This window comes from Podarcis vaucheri (assembly GCF_965113315.1).
Source record: "Podarcis vaucheri genome assembly, chromosome: 9".
NCBI classification, from domain to species: Eukaryota; Metazoa; Chordata; class Lepidosauria; order Squamata; family Lacertidae; genus Podarcis; species Podarcis vaucheri.
Genome location: NC_138767.1, coordinates 19,410,901 through 19,432,161, shown reverse-complemented (window position 1 = coordinate 19,432,161; position 21,261 = coordinate 19,410,901). Strand labels below are relative to the sequence as shown.

General features: G+C 40.7%; 1 protein-coding gene across 4 annotated transcripts in view; it reads right to left on the bottom strand.

The window, feature by feature from the left end:
- The window catches only part of LOC309540995 (melanopsin), a 45,217-nt gene that overhangs the window by 19,461 nt on the left and 4,495 nt on the right, over window positions 1-21,261 (bottom strand). For 3 of the 4 annotated variants that reach the window (XM_082238378.1, XM_082238379.1, XM_082238377.1), the window contains 3 exons: window positions 4,942-5,078; window positions 1,911-2,044; window positions 1,345-1,548 (listed from right to left, as the gene is read on the bottom strand). In XM_082238378.1, coding sequence (XP_082094504.1) covers window positions 1,345-1,548; window positions 1,911-2,044; window positions 4,942-5,069 — 466 coding nt within the window. In that variant the 5' untranslated portion in view covers window positions 5,070-5,078. The remainder of the gene's footprint in view (window positions 1-1,344; window positions 1,549-1,910; window positions 2,045-4,941; window positions 5,079-21,261) is intronic. The other variant, XM_082238380.1, reaches the window with a different exon arrangement.

The following is a 21,261-nucleotide window of genomic DNA, read 5'->3' as shown; positions in this document are numbered from 1 at the left end:
TTGTGTGCAACTCTGCCATTCGACTTGTGCAACATCTGTCTGCTTGTGCAATGCAATTTCATTCTCTCCCCAGCAGCCTCCTGTGCACCCTCAAAATCTGCTCCAGAGGGTTGGGGGACCCTCTGCATAAGATTTTGGGGGCATGCAAGCAGAAAGAATAGTCCCGTTGAACAAGCAGCATGCTGCTCATTCAGTACTGGATACAACCTTGAGGAAGGGCATCACTTCCTCACTGGCATGTGCCAGCTGTGAAGGTAGAGCTGGGCGGAACAGCACCATTCTGCTGCTCCAGTCTTCATGAGAGGCACTCCATCCCTCTTACTTATCCCACACCTGACTGCACAGAGCCCTCAACCAGAGTTTCTGGCAACACTGATGGCTATGCTACTAGATATATACTGTCAGACTTATTAACTGTGGGACCTCTGTGGGATTATCTCAGTGCAAGTATCATAGAACTGTAGAGATGGAAAGGATCTTAAGGGCCATCTTACCTGCCTGTCAAAGCAGCTTATCTAAATATGACAATTTAATAGATACAGGTGAAAGAAAAGGAAGAAGAACCACAGGTTCACAGGAAATGTGTTTCAAAATGTGTTTCAATTACAGCCTGGATACTTCACAGAGCTGCAATACTGCCCATGAAAAATAACTTGACACGTTGAGATTTCTTTCCCTTATTTTTTTTCTGCAGCTAGTGCATTCCTGCTCCTTCCTTCCTTCCTTCCTTCCTTTCCATTTTCTATTTTACATATACAGGTGAAATAAAAACAAACATAAAACCCCCTTTAATTTCCCTCCCCACACCATTGTGGATCTTAATATAACAATTTCCCCCTCTGCATCTCCTTCATAACTCTATTCCTGTAAAGCCTTTATCATTCCATAGTTCAAATTTTTACTACAAGTTTTATGTCAACCCTACCAATGTGTGTCATTGTTTAAAATAGTTTTTCAAACAGATTGTAAGGCTTCCCCCATTCTTTATTAAAGTCCTCCTCTTCCTGCTCTTCTTTCAAATAGCTACATGAAGAGATGCAGAGTAAGTCAGATTCCACTTAGGCATTCTGTTGATGTAGCAGCTCTCTTAATGAGGAACCTGAGGAACACCTACCGGTTCTGCTAGCTAGGACAAGTGTTGATATAAACCTGTTCATCTACTTTTACCAGCTGATTCACTTTGAAAATAAGGACTCCACCACTATAAAAGAACCAGATTTCTCATTAGCAATAATGCCCTAGAAATGCTGTCACCCCATTTGCTATGTCACCACACATATTTAAGAAAGCAAAGACAATGCACACAAGACAGTATATACATTAAGAAAAGAGTAAGTAACATACTCCATCCAAAGAGAGGACATACGCTCCATCCCAGCGAGTAGAGCCAGACAAAGGCAATGATGATGCACGAGCGTTTCTTTGAAGACCTTTTTATAGACTGCAGAGGCTTAGTAATCACACAGTAGCGATCAACTGAAATAGCTAATAAAGTCATCATTGAAGTTATTCCAAAGAGTGCCCCACAAAAAGCATAAAAGTTACAACCTAAAACAGAAAGAAGAGAGTACTAGGTTTTCATTTTTGAAATGCGGGGAGGGAGAAGGTACAAAACAAAACAATCGTGCATATCTTTTCACAGACTGACATGGTTGCTTATATATTATGATGGTACTGGGGTGGGGACACTGTACTGCCTGGTCCACCTTTCACAGGCGGTTTCATTAAAAAGAAGCAGAAGGAAGGAGGAACTGACTTTAGTGACAAAAAGGCAGATATGCTCAGTAACTCTTAAAACAGGGTCAGTTTGTCTATAGCAGCAAATAGATTTCAACAACCTTCTCATGCCACAAAGACAAGTTCCATGAAATAGGGAGAGGTTCATGTGCAAAACAGCATTGGAAAAGTACCTATGTCTCCGAGTATCCATTCTGTGTGCATGCTGTTGAGAAAGCAGATTGGAGCTTGAGTTGCAGACATCAGAAAATCACTTGCCGCTAAATTCATTATGAAATAGTTTGCCGGTGTCCTCAGCCGCTTGTTGCTTAATAAGCATCATCATGGTGCCCCCAAAAAGGTGAAAGAAAGCAAAACAGTGAGTTTATCTTTAATTATAATTCAGTTCATAAAATAAAATAAAAACCACATTTATTTGGTTTTGCTAAATAAACCCTGTCACCATACTCAAGACTCATTGGATGGGTCCCTTACAGCACTTCAACTTCCCCACACTCACAAATGTCAAGGACTCCAAAATTAGATAGGACCTCTTCAACAACAACCCAGCCAGGGTAGTGAGCTAACCATACCAGGGAGCTTATCAGCCTAAAAAAGGTTCAGCTGGATTTTCCTCTCCACACAGACAATATTTTCCTACAGTTACCTTATTAGAAGAGAGCTTAATCCACTTGGAGCTATCCAAGGTCCTACTTTGGTTTCAACTTGATCACTGTTTGAAGTGAGCTTCTGACTCACTTGAGTTTGCCTGTTTTGACTCCACATGTCTCAACTTTCTGGGACATTCATTCATTCATTTATACAGGTATTCTTATACGACCCCTCACTCGAAACCGTGTACAATATACTTGCCTACATTCACAGCCTTAAGCATCCACAAAACAGGACACTGCGGATGCTTCAAACATAGTATCACCTTGACAATCATAGTACTAAAATGTTGTAACAGCAACTTATTCCATACTTTTATTTCAAACTCAAAGCACCATTAAGGTAGTTTTATACTGGATTCAGCTTAGCAGAATTTTACATATTTATCTATCTTGGGAAATGCTTCTTCCTCCACATATAAAGGTATGTGTGTGACTGGATCATTTCTGCTAACATGGAGATAATACAAGTTGCTTTTCATTGCTTTGATCTCTCTATGCATGAAAAAATGAATGGAAATTGAACCTTTGCCTGAATGTCTATATGTAATGTATACTTACAAAGAAATTGGGGAGGGGGGCATCAACCTGAGTATGTTGTAGGCATGTGTGAATCTACTTTTTGAATCGGAAACATTAGTGCAAAATCGGTAGGTTAAACTATCCCTTGGCGCAACTGTTAAAACCATCCACCATTTATTTGCCATGGGTGCTACTGGTGAATCATTTCACATTAGTATTCCTATGGATCATCTTATGCTCTCATTCACTAAAAAGATAGGAATACTGTCCCCTGGTGGAAAAATTGTCCCTGACTTTCTGAATCCTACCTACATAGAAAATCACAATACAAGAAAATTTACCAAATAAATTATTTTTATAGACCTGCTCTACAACATTGCATTGCTTTCATACCACATTACATCTTCTCAGCAGGCAGCCTGGGTAGCTCCTGAGCCACATCTTTACAGATGCTGGCATGATATACTACTATTGGATGTTGTGCTTGTTTTTGACAGACCCTGCAGCGTTAGCAGGCAAAGACAAAACAGAAGGAATCAGAAGGAAAGAGAATGAATTATGAACTCTAGTACTGCTTCTTTAGGTCACTAGGTCAAATCTTTCCTTGTTTAAGCATGACCAAAAGTCATTACTATCTGACTGCTGCTCAGTGATCCATGTGGCATTACTCAGCAGTTTCAGTTCACCTAGAACTCAAAGCCACAGCTGTCAACGTCCACAGAAAGTTCATCAGAATATCAGGGCACAGCGCCTGAACTCCCTTATATCTGGAAGGCAACCTAGTCATAAACAAATTAATGTTCAGAAGGTACATTTGCCCCCATTGCTACTACTTTTGGAACTCAATTCTAAAATATCCCAAGCTCAAGTCATCTCTCTCCCACTTAAATAGATATATTTTGCAAATGTGTGATTTGCTGGGAGGAAATGTTGACGAGATTTAAAAGAACGGTACACATGACACGCAGAACAAGGCTGTTGTGCAAAAGAACATCCCATCACCAGCTCAAAATATTGTGACAATTTTAGAACCTAGGAGGTATCACCCTCAATTTCTAGTGATATTTTCACAACAGTCTATCACTGTTTTTATGGTAGCCTTTCATGAAGATTATGTGTGACACTGTGATGTGACACTAGTAAGATGTTAAAATAAAACATGCTTTCATTTTCAGTGGCTGAGCTCAGAGCAATGTTAAAAGATAATGAGCAACTTGTTTCAGCAACAGGAAAACCATTACCTGGACAAAATAAACCAGGGCAAATTCTGACCTCCTATATGGAATCAGAGAAAATGTTTTTAAAATAAGTCATTTCAATCTCTCACAATAGAAAGTCTCAAAACTGAAATTCTTATACGAGTGGTTAACTTGGCCACTGTATTTCTGTTTACCATTGTATATTATTGAGGTAACAAAAACATAATAGAAAGTTGGAATGTGAATTTCATCAAGCATTCCACTATGATATACACAGTCTAAAAATCTTATTCACAATTATATGTGCAAATACCTACTTGTGTTGGCAGTATTAATGCTAGAACAGATAGGGCTTGCCAGTATTTTGGTATTTTATTTATTTATTTATTTATTTATTTATTTTAAAGCACATCCTTTTCACATAGAAGTTGCAATCCTGTGTATGTTTCTTCTCTAGTATAATGGTACTTTTCAGAGTGCCTGTTGAAATTCTGCACATCTCCCATTCCTGCCTAGTCATACCTCTCTCATATTCACTTTGTTGCTTTCTGGTGCCTGTTGGTTATATTTCCAAGCAGGCTTTTGAACCAGCCTCTTGTTTTCCTACCATCCCTTTGAATACAGCACCACTGCTTTAATCATCAAACAGTAGTAAGCAGGGATATACCCTGATCCTGAATGTTCAACTTGCAGGTAGGTATAAGCGCCGTATCTCCCTGCATGTGGAGGTGAGACCAGAGACACAGCCCTTCAAGTTGTTGATTTTCCCCTTTCATTTAAAAAGTACAAAAAAAACCCTATTCAAACTTATCCCCAGCCTGAAAAAACCATACCTGTAAAATGCATAGAGGACAAGGAGATTTCCTGTGATTCCAATGGAACCAATGACAAGAACACAGGAGCCTACAGTGTAAAGAACACGATCAGGAACATCTACTTTTATTCGGTGCTGAGTTCCCATATTCTGTGTCTGAAAGCGGGAGGGGGGAGGGAACAAAAGAGGAAACAAAATGTCACCCCAATCTATGTGTTTTCATTGAAATGATTAAAACATGCCATGCAACATTACTTACCCACAGATAACTGCAGTATTTTAGTCAATCAAATATTTATAGCTTTAAAAAAAAACCATGGAAAGGAGAGTTTACAACAGAAAAGCTGACAAATGTTATTCTCATATAAGCACACTTCATTAATCCCTTGGAATGGATATGTAACAATGGGCGCTGGTCTGGACTTTTTACGTGGTTAATATCTATGGATTATGGTATCAGTGCAGCTGTTGTGAGTTTATTATGAAATACAGGCAACACACAACTTAAGGACTCCTGGACAGTTAAGTCCAGTCAAAGGCGACTATGGGGTGTGGCGCTCATCTTGCTTTTCAGGCTGAGGGAGCCAGTGTTAGTCCACAGACAGATTTTCTGGGTCATGTGGCCAGCATGACTAAATCACTACTAGCACATGGAGGACCATGGCAAGCGCCAGAGCACACAGAAACGCCACTGACCTTCCCTCCGAAGTGGTACCTATTTATCTACAGTACTTGCACTGGTATGCTTTCAAACTGCTAGGTTGGCAGAAGCTGGGACAGAACAATGGGAGCTCACGCGGACTCGAACTGCCAACCTTCTGAGGCTCAGTGGTTTAGACCACAGCGCCACCGGTATCCCTACTGTCAACTTACAAAGTCACGTAAAGCCAAAACCACCTATAGTCAAAACACATCGGGTTCAATAGCAGGTGGGATTGCCAAAGTTTCCCCCCACTCCGATCACCGGCCCCCTTTCCGCTTTTTGCCAAGCACATAAAGCTAAATGCACACAAGTTAAATGTCTAAGTGCAACAACATCCATGGTACGAGGTATCACAAATCCAAATAATTGTGTGTGTGGGGGTCTCCTTATTTAGACATTATTTTCCATATGCAATGGCATATGGCCTGGTGCCCTCCAGATGCCTGGACCCCCACCAGCTCCATCCAACATGGCCAATGTTCAGGGTTGATGGGAAGACACCAGGTATTGGAGACACCAGACTGGTACATGGGAGGAGAGGTGTGGAAATGGATCAGGAGGAAGCTTGCAACCCATCTTTCTGGAGAGCATCTTGCGTACCTAGCTACAGAGAGTGAATCAGACCAAACTAACCTGTTATTTGGTGAACATATCAGAGGTAAGATAAAAAGTGATGACACCCACTGTCTCAAATAAAAGAAAATACTGTAATAAGTGAAGTATTCCACAAATATATGAAACTTATGTGTAATTAATCAGCAGGGAACTAAAAACTGGTGCAAACTCTTTGTTGTTGTTTTAGCTGTAGTAGAACCTGAACGTATTTACATCGTTGAACCCAAACTGGGGGGGGGGGGATAAATAATGATGTGGAATAAGCACAGGACTAGCTAACTAAATAATGATATTGTAATGTACTTGCTAGCTTCAAACAGAATACAGACCACACAAAAACCCAGTATCTGGATAAAGCTATGTTTGAATAATATAGTTTTATGGCTCATCTGGACTTCTGTAGTCAGAGCTCTTAATGGGCTGGAAAAGACAGCAAGACAGTCTACACATTTCCAGAATTCTACTCTGTTGGAATTCCCTGCCTATTGCAAAGATGAAAAGCTCGGTAGAGAAATGAGGTAAGAACTCTGGTGTGCCTCTACCATGCCATAATGACCACTCCGTCTCTGTAACTGTCAATGTTGGTGACAAAACCTTTCATTTCTATTCTCTGACCTAAAGGCTGGAATAGTTATAGTTGTTTTGCCAAAGAATTAGGCACATTAACTTATTTCAACCTACTTTGCAATTCACATTCCTAACATGAACTATGCTTACTTTTCCCCATGTAAGCTGAACTAGTTAAGGTGTGCCAAACTGGATACTAAACCCTTCTTGGTCGAACCAGAACCAAATTAAGACAACTTTAGGATAACTATGCAGCACATGCTCATGCAGCCAATTGTACCATCTCTTTTAAAAAAATAATCACACACGCCTGAGGAGTCTGTATCTTCCTTTCTATAAGCACCTAGAGCACTGCACAAAAATGCTGGTGGTAAGAGTTGAGGAATCCATGTATTTTCCCATTCAGAGCTGCCTGAAATATGAAGCTTAAAGGGGTGTGGGAGCCAAAATATAATACAGAGGCGCTAAAACCTCTACTTTATGTCACAATCGCTGTAATGCACTCATGGCTAAAAACCTTTTGTCAGTGGACTGCTTGCATGCCAGAAAGCTTTACATACTCTAATTTGTCAAAGAATGATTTAAAAGAAGAAGAGGAAGACTAGATTGCTGGCTGCTACATCAATCAAAACATCATGTAAAAACATTTAGATGGAATTGCCACCTTCAAATTTCAATACCACAAATGGAAAACTCCTCAGTCATATAATATATATAAAATCTCAGCGGAGAACACCTTTTTGTGGCAAATTGCTATTCTTTTCCTCAGGGTCTCTTTCTAGCAAGCAAAGCTGTTGCAGGGAGAGAACAGGGAGTTTCAGAGTGACCAGTGGAATGGCAGATATAGGAAGCAAAACAACCACTTCCAAGATGCGTTTCTCACAGAGACATAAAACATAAAGGCCATACTGGAATAGCTCAGTTGGTAGAGCATGAGACTCTTAATCTCAGGGTCATGGATTCGAGCCCCATGTTTATGCATTGCAGGAGTTTGGACTAGATGACCCTTGTGTTCCCTTCCAATTCTATGAATTTATGATATCTCAAGGATAAAAGCATGGAACAGAGTGAGTTGGCAAGTGGCTGAGAAGGAGAGGGTTAAATCACAGCATTCTCTTGCTATCTCTCCCTGTTTGCAAAGATTCATAGAATTTGGCCCATGTGGTTATAATAATATAGGGGGGTATTGTTTTTTGAGGCAATTGGTTCTTGTTTATTTTAACAAAACTGAAAAACGCTAACTTTTAAAGACCACCATGAAAAGGCTATGGTTGGCAATTTATGTCAGAGGTAAGTGATATCCCCAATACATATATTTACAAGATACCCTGGTTCAAGAATTTATTTTACTGGAATGCAATAAAGGTAAAGGTAAAGGTACCCCTGCTCGAGCGGGCCAGTCTTGACAGACTCTGGGGTTTGTGCGCCCATCTCACATCTATAGGCCGGGGGCCAGCGCTGTCCGGAGACACTTCCGGGTCACGTGGCCAGCGTGACAAAGCTGCATCTGGCGAGCCAGCGCAGCACACGGAACGCCGTTTACCTTCCCGCTGGTAAGCGGTACCTATTTATCTACTTGCACCCGGGGGTGCTTTCGAACTGCTAGGTTGGCAGGCGCTGGGACCGAGCAGCGCGAGCGCACCCCGCCGCGGGGATTCAAACCGCCGACCTTTCGATCGGCAAGCCCTAGGCGCTGAGGCTTTTACCCACAGCGCCACCCGCGTCCCAATACTGGAATGCAATAGTAGCTGCCTAATCCAGTATCACGAATGCACAAATCGGGTTGCTATATTTCAAAAAGTAAAAACCAGGACACCCTGAAAGCTGTTGAAGACGCAAAGAAAAGGCACTTCTGGTAAAAGCCCTACACATACATATTTCTGCCAGAACATGCTGGGAATTTAGTGATGTGTGCTGCTGTTTCATAGCAAGATCAGCACAGATGCACAGGCACACACTTCCCATACCCATATAACTTTAAAAGAGTAGTGCAAGAGAGCAACGGAAATAGAAGAATCAAACATTCTGCTACCATACGATTTCAGTAGTGGATTGCGGAGATCAGGAGTTACTACAGCATTACTTGCTTGTGGAAACAACTCAGAGGCCATGAAAGAAGGAAGGTTAACAACAGGAAGATTTAAATGAACTATTGGAAAGACTATTCAAGGCAGCAGAGACATGAGATGATCAGTGCCCCCCCCCCCGACCTTGAAGCATGGGAAGTCCCAACAAAAAGTTATAATTTAGGCAGAATATTTGATATGTATTTTTATAATTTGGAACATTCAATGTGACTTGATTGGATTGTTAAAATAGGGAACTTAATAAAAATGATTTAAAAAAGCGGTTACTACAGCATTACTATAGTAACTAATTTTACCACACAAACACACCCATAGACTATTATAATGCTTTTAAGCAGAAACATTTCTTACTGCTGTGGCTCTTAATAATGCAACAAACAAGCAACACCCTTTGTTTTATAGCTCTAGGTTTTTAATGTATAAAACATTAGTTAAGAATGTAAGGAGAGCCCTGAATCAACCCAAAGGCTTAGCAGCGTCTTCTCAGAGCATCCAATCAGACGCCCATGAAAAGCCCAGCAGCAGGACCTGAATGCAAAATTCATTGAGACCAGTAGTAATTAGTAGCCTTATCCTTCATAATTTGTCTAATCCTATACTAAGCCATCCAGGTTGGTGACCATCATTTCTCCAGAAACAATCACCTGATGCCTACATTATGGGCTTTTTGGTGTCAGGTGAAAGACTTTCTTTTGTACTCTTCTAGTCATTTTAATTATATGATTTAGTGCAGTAAGCTATGGGCACTAAATTACTTCCCAGTTTTTATCCTGATATTGTGCTGGTCTGTTTTTATGCCTTTTGTGCTGTTTTTGTATGCTATTCTGATGCTTGGGTTGCATTTTTATATTTTACGATTTTTTGCAAACTACCCCAAGAGTGTGGTTGATGGAAATGCAGTGAAATAAAATAAATACTTTTAAAAAAATTATTTTCTTTCAGCTGCCTCGGACTTGGGAAAGGAGGGAACAAAACAACAACCATAACAACAAAAGGTTCAGTGAGTTAATTGGTAAATTTCAATTACTGTACCAACCTGTTCAATGAGAATAATGATGCTGCACAAGATCACACAGAGACAATGGCTGCAAAGCATTATCTCTATTTTGAGACAAGCAAACTGATATAACTGTAATTAACAAATGATACCAATTAATACTGCATTTCAACTTAGCAGGGCACGAACAGAACAGCTCAATTTATACAACCAACATCACCCAGCAGTAACCCCAGGATCCCTCAGATATTGACGCTCATGAATCAATGTGTGAGGTTCTTTCTGAATTCAGCTGTTTTGTATTTAATAGAACATGACAGCTATAAATGTGGTTCGCATCAAAGCATCACGGTGCACAGACCTGATCAATACAAATAAAAGAAGGCACCTACTGATGTTATTGTTTTGCTGTTTGTCGAGTTCTTCCTCTTTAACACACTTTTTTATTTAGGAACTCAGGAAAGGGGTTTTACACACACACACACACACACACACACACACACTTTAGGTTCTGCAACGAAATGTTGTCATGCATATACTTTGAGTGCCCTTGTTCAGGGCTCTAAGACACTGTTCAGGGGAAGATCTTGCAAGGGGCTTGATGCAGAGAAGAAAGGATGCAGCACTCCAACACACTCAGTTCTCCTGAAAATGGACCCTAGGGTTCCCTAGCCCTGTTATCAATGTGCAACCCATTATCAGCACTGTATCTGTTTAGTGGAAGGATGGGACATATCTTTTCTAAATACACTTTCTAATTAAACAAGAAACTGAAGGACCATCTAACCAACGCTGTTCCCCTTTCCCCCACTTGCACAGCTTCCTCCCAATTTTCCTAGCTCAGGAGCTGTCCTTGCACAGCAACTGAATTCACGGAACAGGAACATATGACTCATATGAAACACCAAACAGCCCCACTTGATGCACTAAATCATTATCATCATCATCATCATCATGTCAGAATGATGGTTTAAAACGGCCATCAAAATCCCAATTCTCACTTTTAAAAAAATACCACTTCTGGAGCCCCACAAATGCAGGTTACTGCACATGTGACAGTAAAGTGATTTCTTTTATTACCTTATTTCTGACGGCTTGTCAAAGTGTATTGTTTTTACCACTCTTCAGATCAGAGATAATTTAGAATTATTATTATTATTATTATTTTAATTTAGGGTAAACATTTCAGAGTAAAACTGGGGCAACCCAGTCAGATGGGCAGAGTACAAATAATGCATTTTTATTATAATCCAATGAGAACTTTGCTGATAAATTTCCAGAAACTAAGCTGCATATTCAATTAAACACCTTAGAAGCATGTGAGTTTTGAAGCTTGGTTTCTTGCAATGTGCTAATTTACATGTCTTAAGACTAACATATTCAGTAATGAATAATGAGCTTTTACGGAAAAACCTTCTACGTCTTCCACATCCAATATGGCCCACTGGTCATTTTCAGGACAAAGATCCTCTCCCATTGTTTCACGAGAGCTGGATGTTTGCATCAGTAGGCCTGTTTTCCATGATGAAGGAGTAGACAAGGAGAGGAAAGGAGGGAGAGAATGATATTGCTGCAATGGGAATAACCTTTTAAAAAACAGAACAATCATGTGCTCAGTGATGAAGCAGACAATACTTTGGAGGGAAGAGGGTTCATGAAGCCAACGCTCTGTATTAAATCAGTTTCAAATTTAACAACAATTTATGAGGAACAACTGGACCATAGTGGATCACTAGGGGATGAAGGACTAGATCTTTTCCCTCTCACTTATAAATAAGTGGGCTACAGTAGGTAACTGCAGTCTGCAGGACAGCTTCTCCAGAAAATTCCAAAGAGATCAGAAGCCTGCTGTACAGTATCATAGAGCAGGGCTTTGATGTGGCTGCATCTGTTTTTCACTTTTATAACATTTCACGTGCCTGAGCCACTTATGGCTACACTGTTGGCCCTTCATTCTACCGGCCGAATGCTAGGGCTGAATCAAAACATTGTGCCACAGAAGCACAGCCCAAATGCCCCCAGTCTAGTAGACCAACATTTTTAAAAATAAAGAATCATATAATTGTAAATTTGGAAGGGACCATGAAGACCATTTAGCCCAGCCCCCTGCAATGTAAGAATCTTTGCCCAACATGGGGTTCAAACCCACAACCCTGAGATTATGAGTATCCATTTGCCTTACCAACTGAGCTATTCCAGCATTTGATGTACCATTCAGACACCATTTCCTGCCTTCTGTGATCTTCTTCCATGACCCTTCTTCTTGTTAGGGTCAGCTCTGCCAAAAGCTGATTATGCTTAAGTTTGAATGGCATTATTTCACTAAATGGCAGCAATCAAAGAAAAACACCCAACACTTAATATTTTCACCATCTTTGAAGAATATTTAACATTTTCTGGCATACATTAGTGCATGTAGGTTACTTAACATCTACTGAAGATTAATTGTAGCAGAAGGTATGTTTATAGTTTGTGCATCAGATGATGACCTTAATAATATAGAAGTACTTTGTGGAAGTGCTATCTAGAGCCAACAATAAATTTCGCTTATGAGTTTCCATGGCATTTGGAAAGGTCTGCCATTTAAACATTTATTGTCCAAATCCTGTCAATCAGATATCCAAGAGAACTTGAGTATTCATGAATTTTTATGAGCATGAAGCTAAAATATATTGAGTTCAGCAAAATGAACTCTAACAGGGTCAGTTGTTTTTCACCTGTTTGTCCTTCAAAGCATGGTCTCGGTATACAGAGTTAACATTAAGACTTGACAAAGTTCACACATACAGCATTTCTTTTCAGATTTAGAATATACTGAAATCTAAGCTCATGAAGTAGATCACAAATAGAAAGTAGAAGTACCGTATTTTTCCATGTATAAGACGATATTTTCCCCTTAAAAATAGTAGGCAAAAATTGTGGGTCATCTTATACACGGATAGCAGAGGAGCGACGGGTGATTGGTGGCAGCAGCCAGCAGACTGGCAGTGGCAATTGGGCGTGTGATTAGTCACTGCGATAAGGCCTGCTGACAATTGGCTGTGGCAATTGGGTGTGCGATTTATGGCAGTGGCGAGGCGTGCATGCAATCAGCTGTGGTTGTGTCGAATGGGCAGGTGGGGTTTTGGCGGCGATCGTTTGTATGATTGGTGGCTGTGGCGATGCATGCGATTTGCATTGGTGGGCAGGCTGGGAAATCTCTCCCCCCAAAAAGCTCCAAAAAAATTGTTGCGGTCCAAAAAAATAGGGGTTGTCTTATACATGGGGACGTGTTATACACAGCAAAATACACTATTTTACTACTCAGCCATAAACATGCTTATCTAGAAGTAAGTTGCAAAGAGTGTATCTTAAATGTTCTGTCCAGAATGTTTAGTGTGAAGTTGCAATCGTAAGAATCCTACTGTTTAGAGTGCAAATTTAAATTAAATTCAGGAACACTTGAACCAATGCAAAATAATAAGTGGTGGCATTTCATGCATGCAAATTCAACTGTGCTGATGTGGCTGCACCATACCCAGCCCTACTTGAGTCAAATGTAGGTCAAGAAGAAAGAAGCACAAGGGTTAAGCAGGCGAACAGTAACATAACCCCTCTTCTATCCCTGTCAACAGCTGGGGAGAGCTGGCTTGGTGCCTGATTTGGCTAGCCAAAGCACGACAAAGCCCTTGAAGCCTGACTAAAGCCAATCAGAGATGAATAGGCGGTGGCAGATGGCTGTGACCCAGAGGCAGAGCTCCACAGAGATGGCAATAGTTTTCCAGGAAGCCCACTACCAAAGGAAATTTGGTAGCAGCAGCAGGTAATCAGCAGTTCTGTGGAGGGTTCCCAGGCAGAAGACAACTTGTTCCAGAGCAACAAGAAACCATTCAAGCCCCTTAAATTCATTCATGAATGGATCTCAGTACTCCAGCCTAATGCCAAGCACTTCTTTGCTATACAGCACTTTCTCTGTAGGTCTACTGATATGTCTGGGAAGAAAGAACAGGTGAACAAGAGATCTTGACAAAAGGCAAAGTGATTGCTTGTAAAACTTATGCCATCTTGACTGCTGGTTCCTGGGTCTACAAATGATAGACAGGCTCTTCACAAAGGATTCCATCTGCTTATCTCTAAATTAGTTTTCATTCTCCTTGCAAGCACATGACTTCTTCAGTTCCATGTCCAAGGCTGGTTGTGAGTTTAGAACGTGCCTTGAGATTGTCATTGTTGTAGCTTGCTAGTTGCTCATTACACAAAAAATGACTCTGGGTCACAACATATTTCTGAGCATAAACAAAAATACATTATAATAAAATTGTATTTACATAAGAACACATGCAATTCATAAATTGATAAATGGTATATAATCCTGTTACGTAGTCAATGAATAGTAGGCATATCAAAGGTCTCATGCAGCATGGAGCGTATCACAAGAAATGAGGATTTATTCTCTGTGATGGTTCTATTTGTAAACAGCAGGCAAAACAATTAGGGGAACAGGCCAACGATTGTGACAATCTCTTCCAAAAAAAGCATGGATTTGCAAACTACACTGCAAACCAGAAAATCTACTTCTCAGCCCTCAGCTTTTCCCATAATGCAATTATCACAGCATGTGAATAAAAATAACTCTGAATTCTAAACTGGAAATTGAAGGAAGAGGAAAGGGCAAAGGCAAGTGAAGGCAGAATTTTGCATGCTCATTGCAAATATTTGCAAGGCATCTATTTGAGAACATGATTTTCTTAACTTATAACTGTTTTCCCACTAAGGCCTCAAAAGGATTTTGGCTGTGATTTTATACTTGGTGAGCCTCACTGGATTTGGTGACTGGTGGTAACCATACATAAGATCAGGTTGTTTTATTATGCCAGTGTGCAGATGTTTGTGCATGACCAAATTAAAGCTAGCACATACCCTTAGCCAGTGAGAATTTGGAGTTCCTTCTCTCTCTTTTTGCACCCAAACAAATTCTTATTCCATTTGACACCTTACTGGTGTTCATCTTGCTTTTCTTTACAGTGCTTTACAGTGCTTTATGCTTTATAGCTGTCTTTAAGGCCTCTTTAGCAGTCACTTCAAATCTTTGATTCACACATCCCTCATCATCTTCTTTGCACTTTCTCTGTAGTACAACTCAACTGAGTTAAGAAAGCAGCGTTTAAAGGTACTAAATTGCACTAGATATATGGCTTGTTACTTTATACAGCTGTTTAATGAATGTTCTGGGTAAGAGGTATGACAAAACCATAGTGGGTTGCCCAGAAGCGAGAGAGAATTGAGGGGGAGAGGTTGAAAATGAAATATAGCTGTCAAGAAAGAACATTTGAAAATGTCTTCTATGTTCAAAATGCAAAGGATCAATCAGGGGATAAAATAATGTTATGACAGGTGCAGAGATAGCCAGGAACACCTCCTACCCACTATGCATAATCATTTCTATGTTGTGAGGTCCCTACATTCTTCATTTACATTTGTAGTGTCTTAAACACATTCTGAAATCCACTTGGAAACTTCAGTTTATGCAAAAACGAGCATGTCCTGTAAATGGGCTGAGAATCTGTCCCTGTATTATGCTAGTACTCCAACATCTGCACTGACTCTCTGTCCTCCTCTGGGCAACATCCAGGGTATGAGTTTTAATCCCTAAAAGGATAAAGCTCAACCAGGACTGTCCCAAGATACCTTGGCACCTAAGGCGAACCACAAAATGGTACCCCCTTGCTCCCTGCACCAGGGAAGATGGAGTAAGTGAAGATCTACATCAGAAACAAGGTGGGGAATAAAGATCTGCATTGGGATCTGCTGTCATGTGGATCTTGATCCCTGAGGTGGTCATCTCACCTTGCCTCATGGGTGGGCTCAAAGCACCTTAGATCAGGGATATACAACTCATGACCCTCCAGAAGTTGCTGGACTATAACTCCCATCATTCCTGACCACTGGTCACACTGCCTAGAGCTGATGGGAGTTGCAGCACAGCAATATTTTAAGGGCCACAAATTCCCCACTTCTACTTTAAGGTTCCCCATCTGTGTCTTAGACACTGTCTCATCCCAAACACTTTGTTTCAAGATTTGCTGAGGGTAACCTTCTTGATGACACTAATGTTAACTATTGCCAAGCACTACAGGAATGAGCGTGGACACAATGATTTGCTCAAGAAAGCCAACATCAAACCATCAGTTATGTTCGTTAACCACGGTTCATACTCATTAAGAAATCCAAAGCTTCAACTAACCGGTGTTCTCCTAAGTTTGGATATAACCACCAAGTTTGCACGCAATACAAAACTGTCATTTAGCAAAACAAAAATGAGCTACAAGGTGTTTCTGGCTCATATTCTTCGTTTTCCCCTAGCCCAGTGCAGCTACAAGGAAGTATGAAGCTTTCATTTCTCTTTCAGCATTATTCCTGAACCCTAAATTGTATTAACTAGTTTTTGTATTAAACTATGTTTAGTGAGAATAAGCTAGCTCACCATAGACTAACTGCAATTTTTCAAAGCCCAGACATCACAAGCTGCAGTTAATATAAAAAAGAAGCACAAGTTCACTATAGCTTGTCCTTTTAATACTAACCATGGTTCAGCCTTACATACAAACATAGCCATTGACAAATTCTAGCTTCTAGGGCAGAATTGGACACATTCAGACTCCTTGTACCTGCACTTGAGGAAGAAGTCAGAGACTGCAGGACTGACAAGAGTTTTATACATAGTGCTAATTCATGGTTTGAAACTACCGTATTTTTCACCCTATAGGACGCACCGGCCCATAGGACGCACCTAGTTTTTTGGGGGGGGGAAATCAAGGGGAACATTTTTATCCCCCCCCCCAGGTTTGCGCAGCCATCCCCAAGCTAGAAGAGGGAGACGGAGCGCTCCGTCTCCCTCTTCTGCCTTCAGGGACAGCTTGCCCCGCTATCCCACGAGTTTGTGGGGCTGGCAGGGGGAGAAGCAAGCTTGCTTCCCCCCCCCTGCAGCCTCCAGATCAGGTCGGGGAATAGCGGGGTGGCGGCGCTCCACCTCCCCGCTATCCCCAGAGCTTGTGGGGCTGGCAGGGGGGAGAAGCAAGCTTGCTTCTCCCCCCCACCAGCCTCCAGATCAGGTCGGGGAATAACGGGGTGGCAGCGCTGTGCCTCCCCGCTGTCCCCCGAGCTTTTGGACTGCAGGCTGCTGCTCGCAAGCGTTGCGAGCCCGCAGGACATCCCGCTGGGCTTGCAAGACTTGCGGATAGCTTCCTGAAGCCTGGAGAGCGAGAGGGGTCGGTGCGCACCGACCCCTCTTGCTCTCCAGGCTTCAGCGAAAACCTGCATTCGCCCCATAGGACGCACACACATTTCCCCTTCATTTTTGGAGGGGAAAAAGTGTGTCCTATAGGGCGAAAAATAAGGTACATACAAAATAGGCCATTGTGTTATGTGCAGAAATCCACACTATTTTTGGTTCTTGGCCAATATCAACAACAGAAAAACTGCAACATAATTATTTAGAGCTTAAGAACTAAAAGTAATAAGCCTGCAGACGTCAGAAAGTTTTTAATTTGATAATCAAAGAGTGGTTTATATTTCTGCTTCATTTGTATTTAGGTTTGGAAACTCTGCTATCTCTGGAGACAGAAGCAATCTTTGAAGCAAGTTTGCAGTTGCTTTCCTTTGAGCCTATATTTCCATTAGATCAAAGCTGGGAAAGAGTTAGATAAAGCTTTGTACTGGCCACTGTTTGTTTAATAATAAAATAGATTTAAAAAAAACTAAAGTGTTGCATGCAGGGTCATAGATACATGTCAAAGGAAGTGTTGTACAATACTGGGGGGGGGGGATAAGTTAAAGTGCTAAAATTTGATAGGACACTGGTTCAGGCACGGGGGTGACAATCTGAGGTGGGGGAGTAACTCATTGATACACCACATGAAAAAGGCCCCAGATCCAATCCCTGGAGTTTCCTCTTAGGGCTGGGAAAGACTTCTGTCTGAAACAGGAAGTCTGAGCAAGACAGTGTAGATAATACCAAATTTACCACTGGTCTGACTAATGATGTGACCAGGGTTTGATTTAACTCAGTCTAGCCCAACATAATTCCACAAGGTATATCTGGCTTAGTTTCTCATAGTCCTGTCTGTAAATAACAATGTAGCCCGTAACATACCTAGAAGTTTCACTAACTTCAATGCATATGATTTAAGTAAGGCAAATGGTTCAAATCTGAGCCAGTACAAGTGCCATAGCTCACTCCAAACAGCAGCATAGGAAGGGGGCGGTGAGGGCAGATTGCCCCGGGTGTCATCCCTGAGAGAGGGTGACAAAATCCCCCCGGGGTGGATCGCCGCACCACCCCCCCTGGGCGCCAATCGCTGTGCTGATCGCCCCCAAGGGGCACCCATCGCTATGCCGATCACCCCCCTGGGTGGGTGGGTGGCTCGCCCTGCCCTCCGGGTGCCAGAGCAACTAGCTCCGCCACCGACTCCAAAGAACTGTAAGAACAGCAAATACAGTGGGATTTGCTGGCCATTGTCCAGTTGTTTCTCTTAACCTCCATTCAGAAATTGTAATAAACTCTAGCAGAAAAGCCTTCATTCATCCTCATCTACAACCCGGGTAAAGTAATATCATCCCTTTGCACTAATGCTATCAATGGGACAACATAAGCTTAAATCCAATTACTTTGGCTTAACTAATATAAACTACTCACTGCAAATTACAAGTTAAATTCAAAAGATCTCCTAAGCCATGGTTTAGGTTATGGCAAACAAGCAAAGAATTCCACTTAATAAAAAAAAAAAATGGTTTGATAACCAGATTTGTAAACAGACTAGAGTTAGAACAAAATACAGTTCTAAGTGTGTATGTTACATGAAACTATAGTTCACTCTCACATACAAATGATGAAGAGAGAAGAAATGTTGGAAACCCAAGACTTGGGCTTATTCATGATAATTAAACCATGGTTTCTTGGTGTTGCAGGAAAATACAGGCCCCTAAACTGAAGTTATTCTAGAAATGTGTCATTTCCCCATCTACATTCCTACATTCTGCCAAATATTATCAGCAAGGTTTGGGTCACAAACCAATCCATGTGACTATTCCCAAGGTTAATATAGCTGCTTCTTGTATGTGAACTTCAGGATAAAAATAGTCGAGGTCAGAAACCGAACCAAATAATCAGACAAGTACAAAAGGGGCAACATGTCTTTTGTACAAAAAACTTTACAATAAGGGCATAATACTTTAAACATTCTGCAAACATTCTTTGACTCAATATGCAGAATGTAGCCTTTCCATAGCAGTGTGCCAAGTGTTTAAAACCTTTTTTTCTTTTTCTTTTTGAAGTTCAATTAGGCAACAAATATAGAAAGTTTGTCAAACCTCTGCTGGGTTGCCATACATAACTCGTGGGTTGTGTTTGACTACATAGATCACAAGTTGTTCTTGACTATTGAGATTCATTCTGTAAGTCAATAAAAATCCTCCTGACTCTTTCATATTAAGGTAGATACAGAGTTCAATATAAGAAACTAAGGGCTAATGTTTGCATGAAAAACTTATTTCTGTGATACTATTAGAGAGAAGGTGCAACTCCGTCATCATAACTCTGTAGTGAAAGCACAGGAACTGGATACATAAATTTAAACAAGGCAATGAAGCATGTTAGACTAGGGCACACTGATTCTGCACAAGCGTAATGGCACAAACTACACAGTTGTATGGCATTGTAAAAATGTTATTCCAGTGCTGTAGGCAGATTGAGCTAGGAGACAAATATTTACCATTAGGATCAGATAACTGAGCAATGTCTGCTTATATTAATTAGTACTTAAGACACACATCTTATTGTTTTGTTCTTATTCAAACTTGTCAATAGTAAACTGTGACTGCATGAGCAATAGGATTTTTTTTCCACTCTTGTTTTCCATTATATCTGAGTAAAAATGCCAAACAAAAAAAAAAATTCATCATACTGTAAAGTTGTAATGGCAAGTTGTTGACTACATGCTTTGAATTGCACTACTTAGCAGCCAACTCTTAATGGTGCCTAACAAGCATGTCTGGCTGGAGAATGACAGCTTTTCTAAGAATCCAGAGGGAGCCTAAGTATTTTAAGCACTGTCTGATTGTACTGCTGGCAGTTTTTGCACAGCTTTCCCTCACCTGTTGTCCTTAAATTTAACCAGGCTTATTACCAACATCCATTTGTGAACAGACCACAGTGATGCTTCTAAAAGTAGAATGTATTGTAGCTAATCAGTTTTTGCCATTTTTGTTTCACAGATAAAATCATAGGTCTCTTATTTAATTAAATGGCAAACTTCCCACCATGCTCATTCTGTCAGAACCACAATTCCAGCAGTCTTATCTTCTGATATGTAAAGATTTCATTTTCTATTATCTTTGAATGGGAGTAGAACTAAGACCAATTAATCATACTGGTAAGATTTAAGAGATTACCATCACCCAACCCTGGTATGCTTAAAGTTTTCCAAGGGACTGAATAATTTATTTTTTCTCATTAACAGCAACAACAGAAGATTTTTTAAGCTGTATTTTGCAACAAGCTAAGATAACATGGACCAGCCCATCTACAGAAGTCTTGCGAGCAAACAATATTTTTAATGTTAAAAAGAGGCGTATAATTTTGGAGTGTTATTGTATGAAGACATGCCAGTTAAACTATCAGGGGCTCCTTCATACACAAATGCTTTTCGTCCCCTCTCCAGAGCTATAAGAATAGACCACAAATGTATATGGGATACAGCTAGGTTAGCAGGTGTGGGGAAAGGCATGCAGTAGTACAAAACATGCAATCAAAGGAAATAAAATATTATATAATATCAGTGTATATTACTTCTTCAAGGCTTCCAGATCTCAAAGCACAATGCTGGTGATTCCTGTTGTAAATTATTACATATGTTGCTGTTCCACCAAACACCATGAAATGCATCATGTGTTGCAGTACCTTTTAGCACTCATAGGTGGCATGTATTCCCCCTCTCCTGAAATGATTCAAGTTCCAAATATTTTTAAGCTAAAGAAAAAGATTCAAGTCAGAACTGACAACCTTGCTATGGTTAACAAAGAAACCAATCTATCCCTAAACTGAGCATCCATATATCTTCAAACACAGGCAGAAGTGGCAAATGTAGTGTAACCTGTATATGGTCTCTTGTTATATTGCAGATTTCCCGGAATAGTGCAGACCAAAGATTCTGCACTGGAGGACACCCCCACCACAGGGGGAAATAGGTACCCTAGCCTCCACAGACATGTCAATATTCTGGAGCTAGTTTGGAAGTAACACGAAATATTTTGACCAAGGTCATACACCACCCGTGACAAACCTTATGTGCATTTTCTCTTATATAAGCAGAGAGTGATCTTGCTGGTCCATAG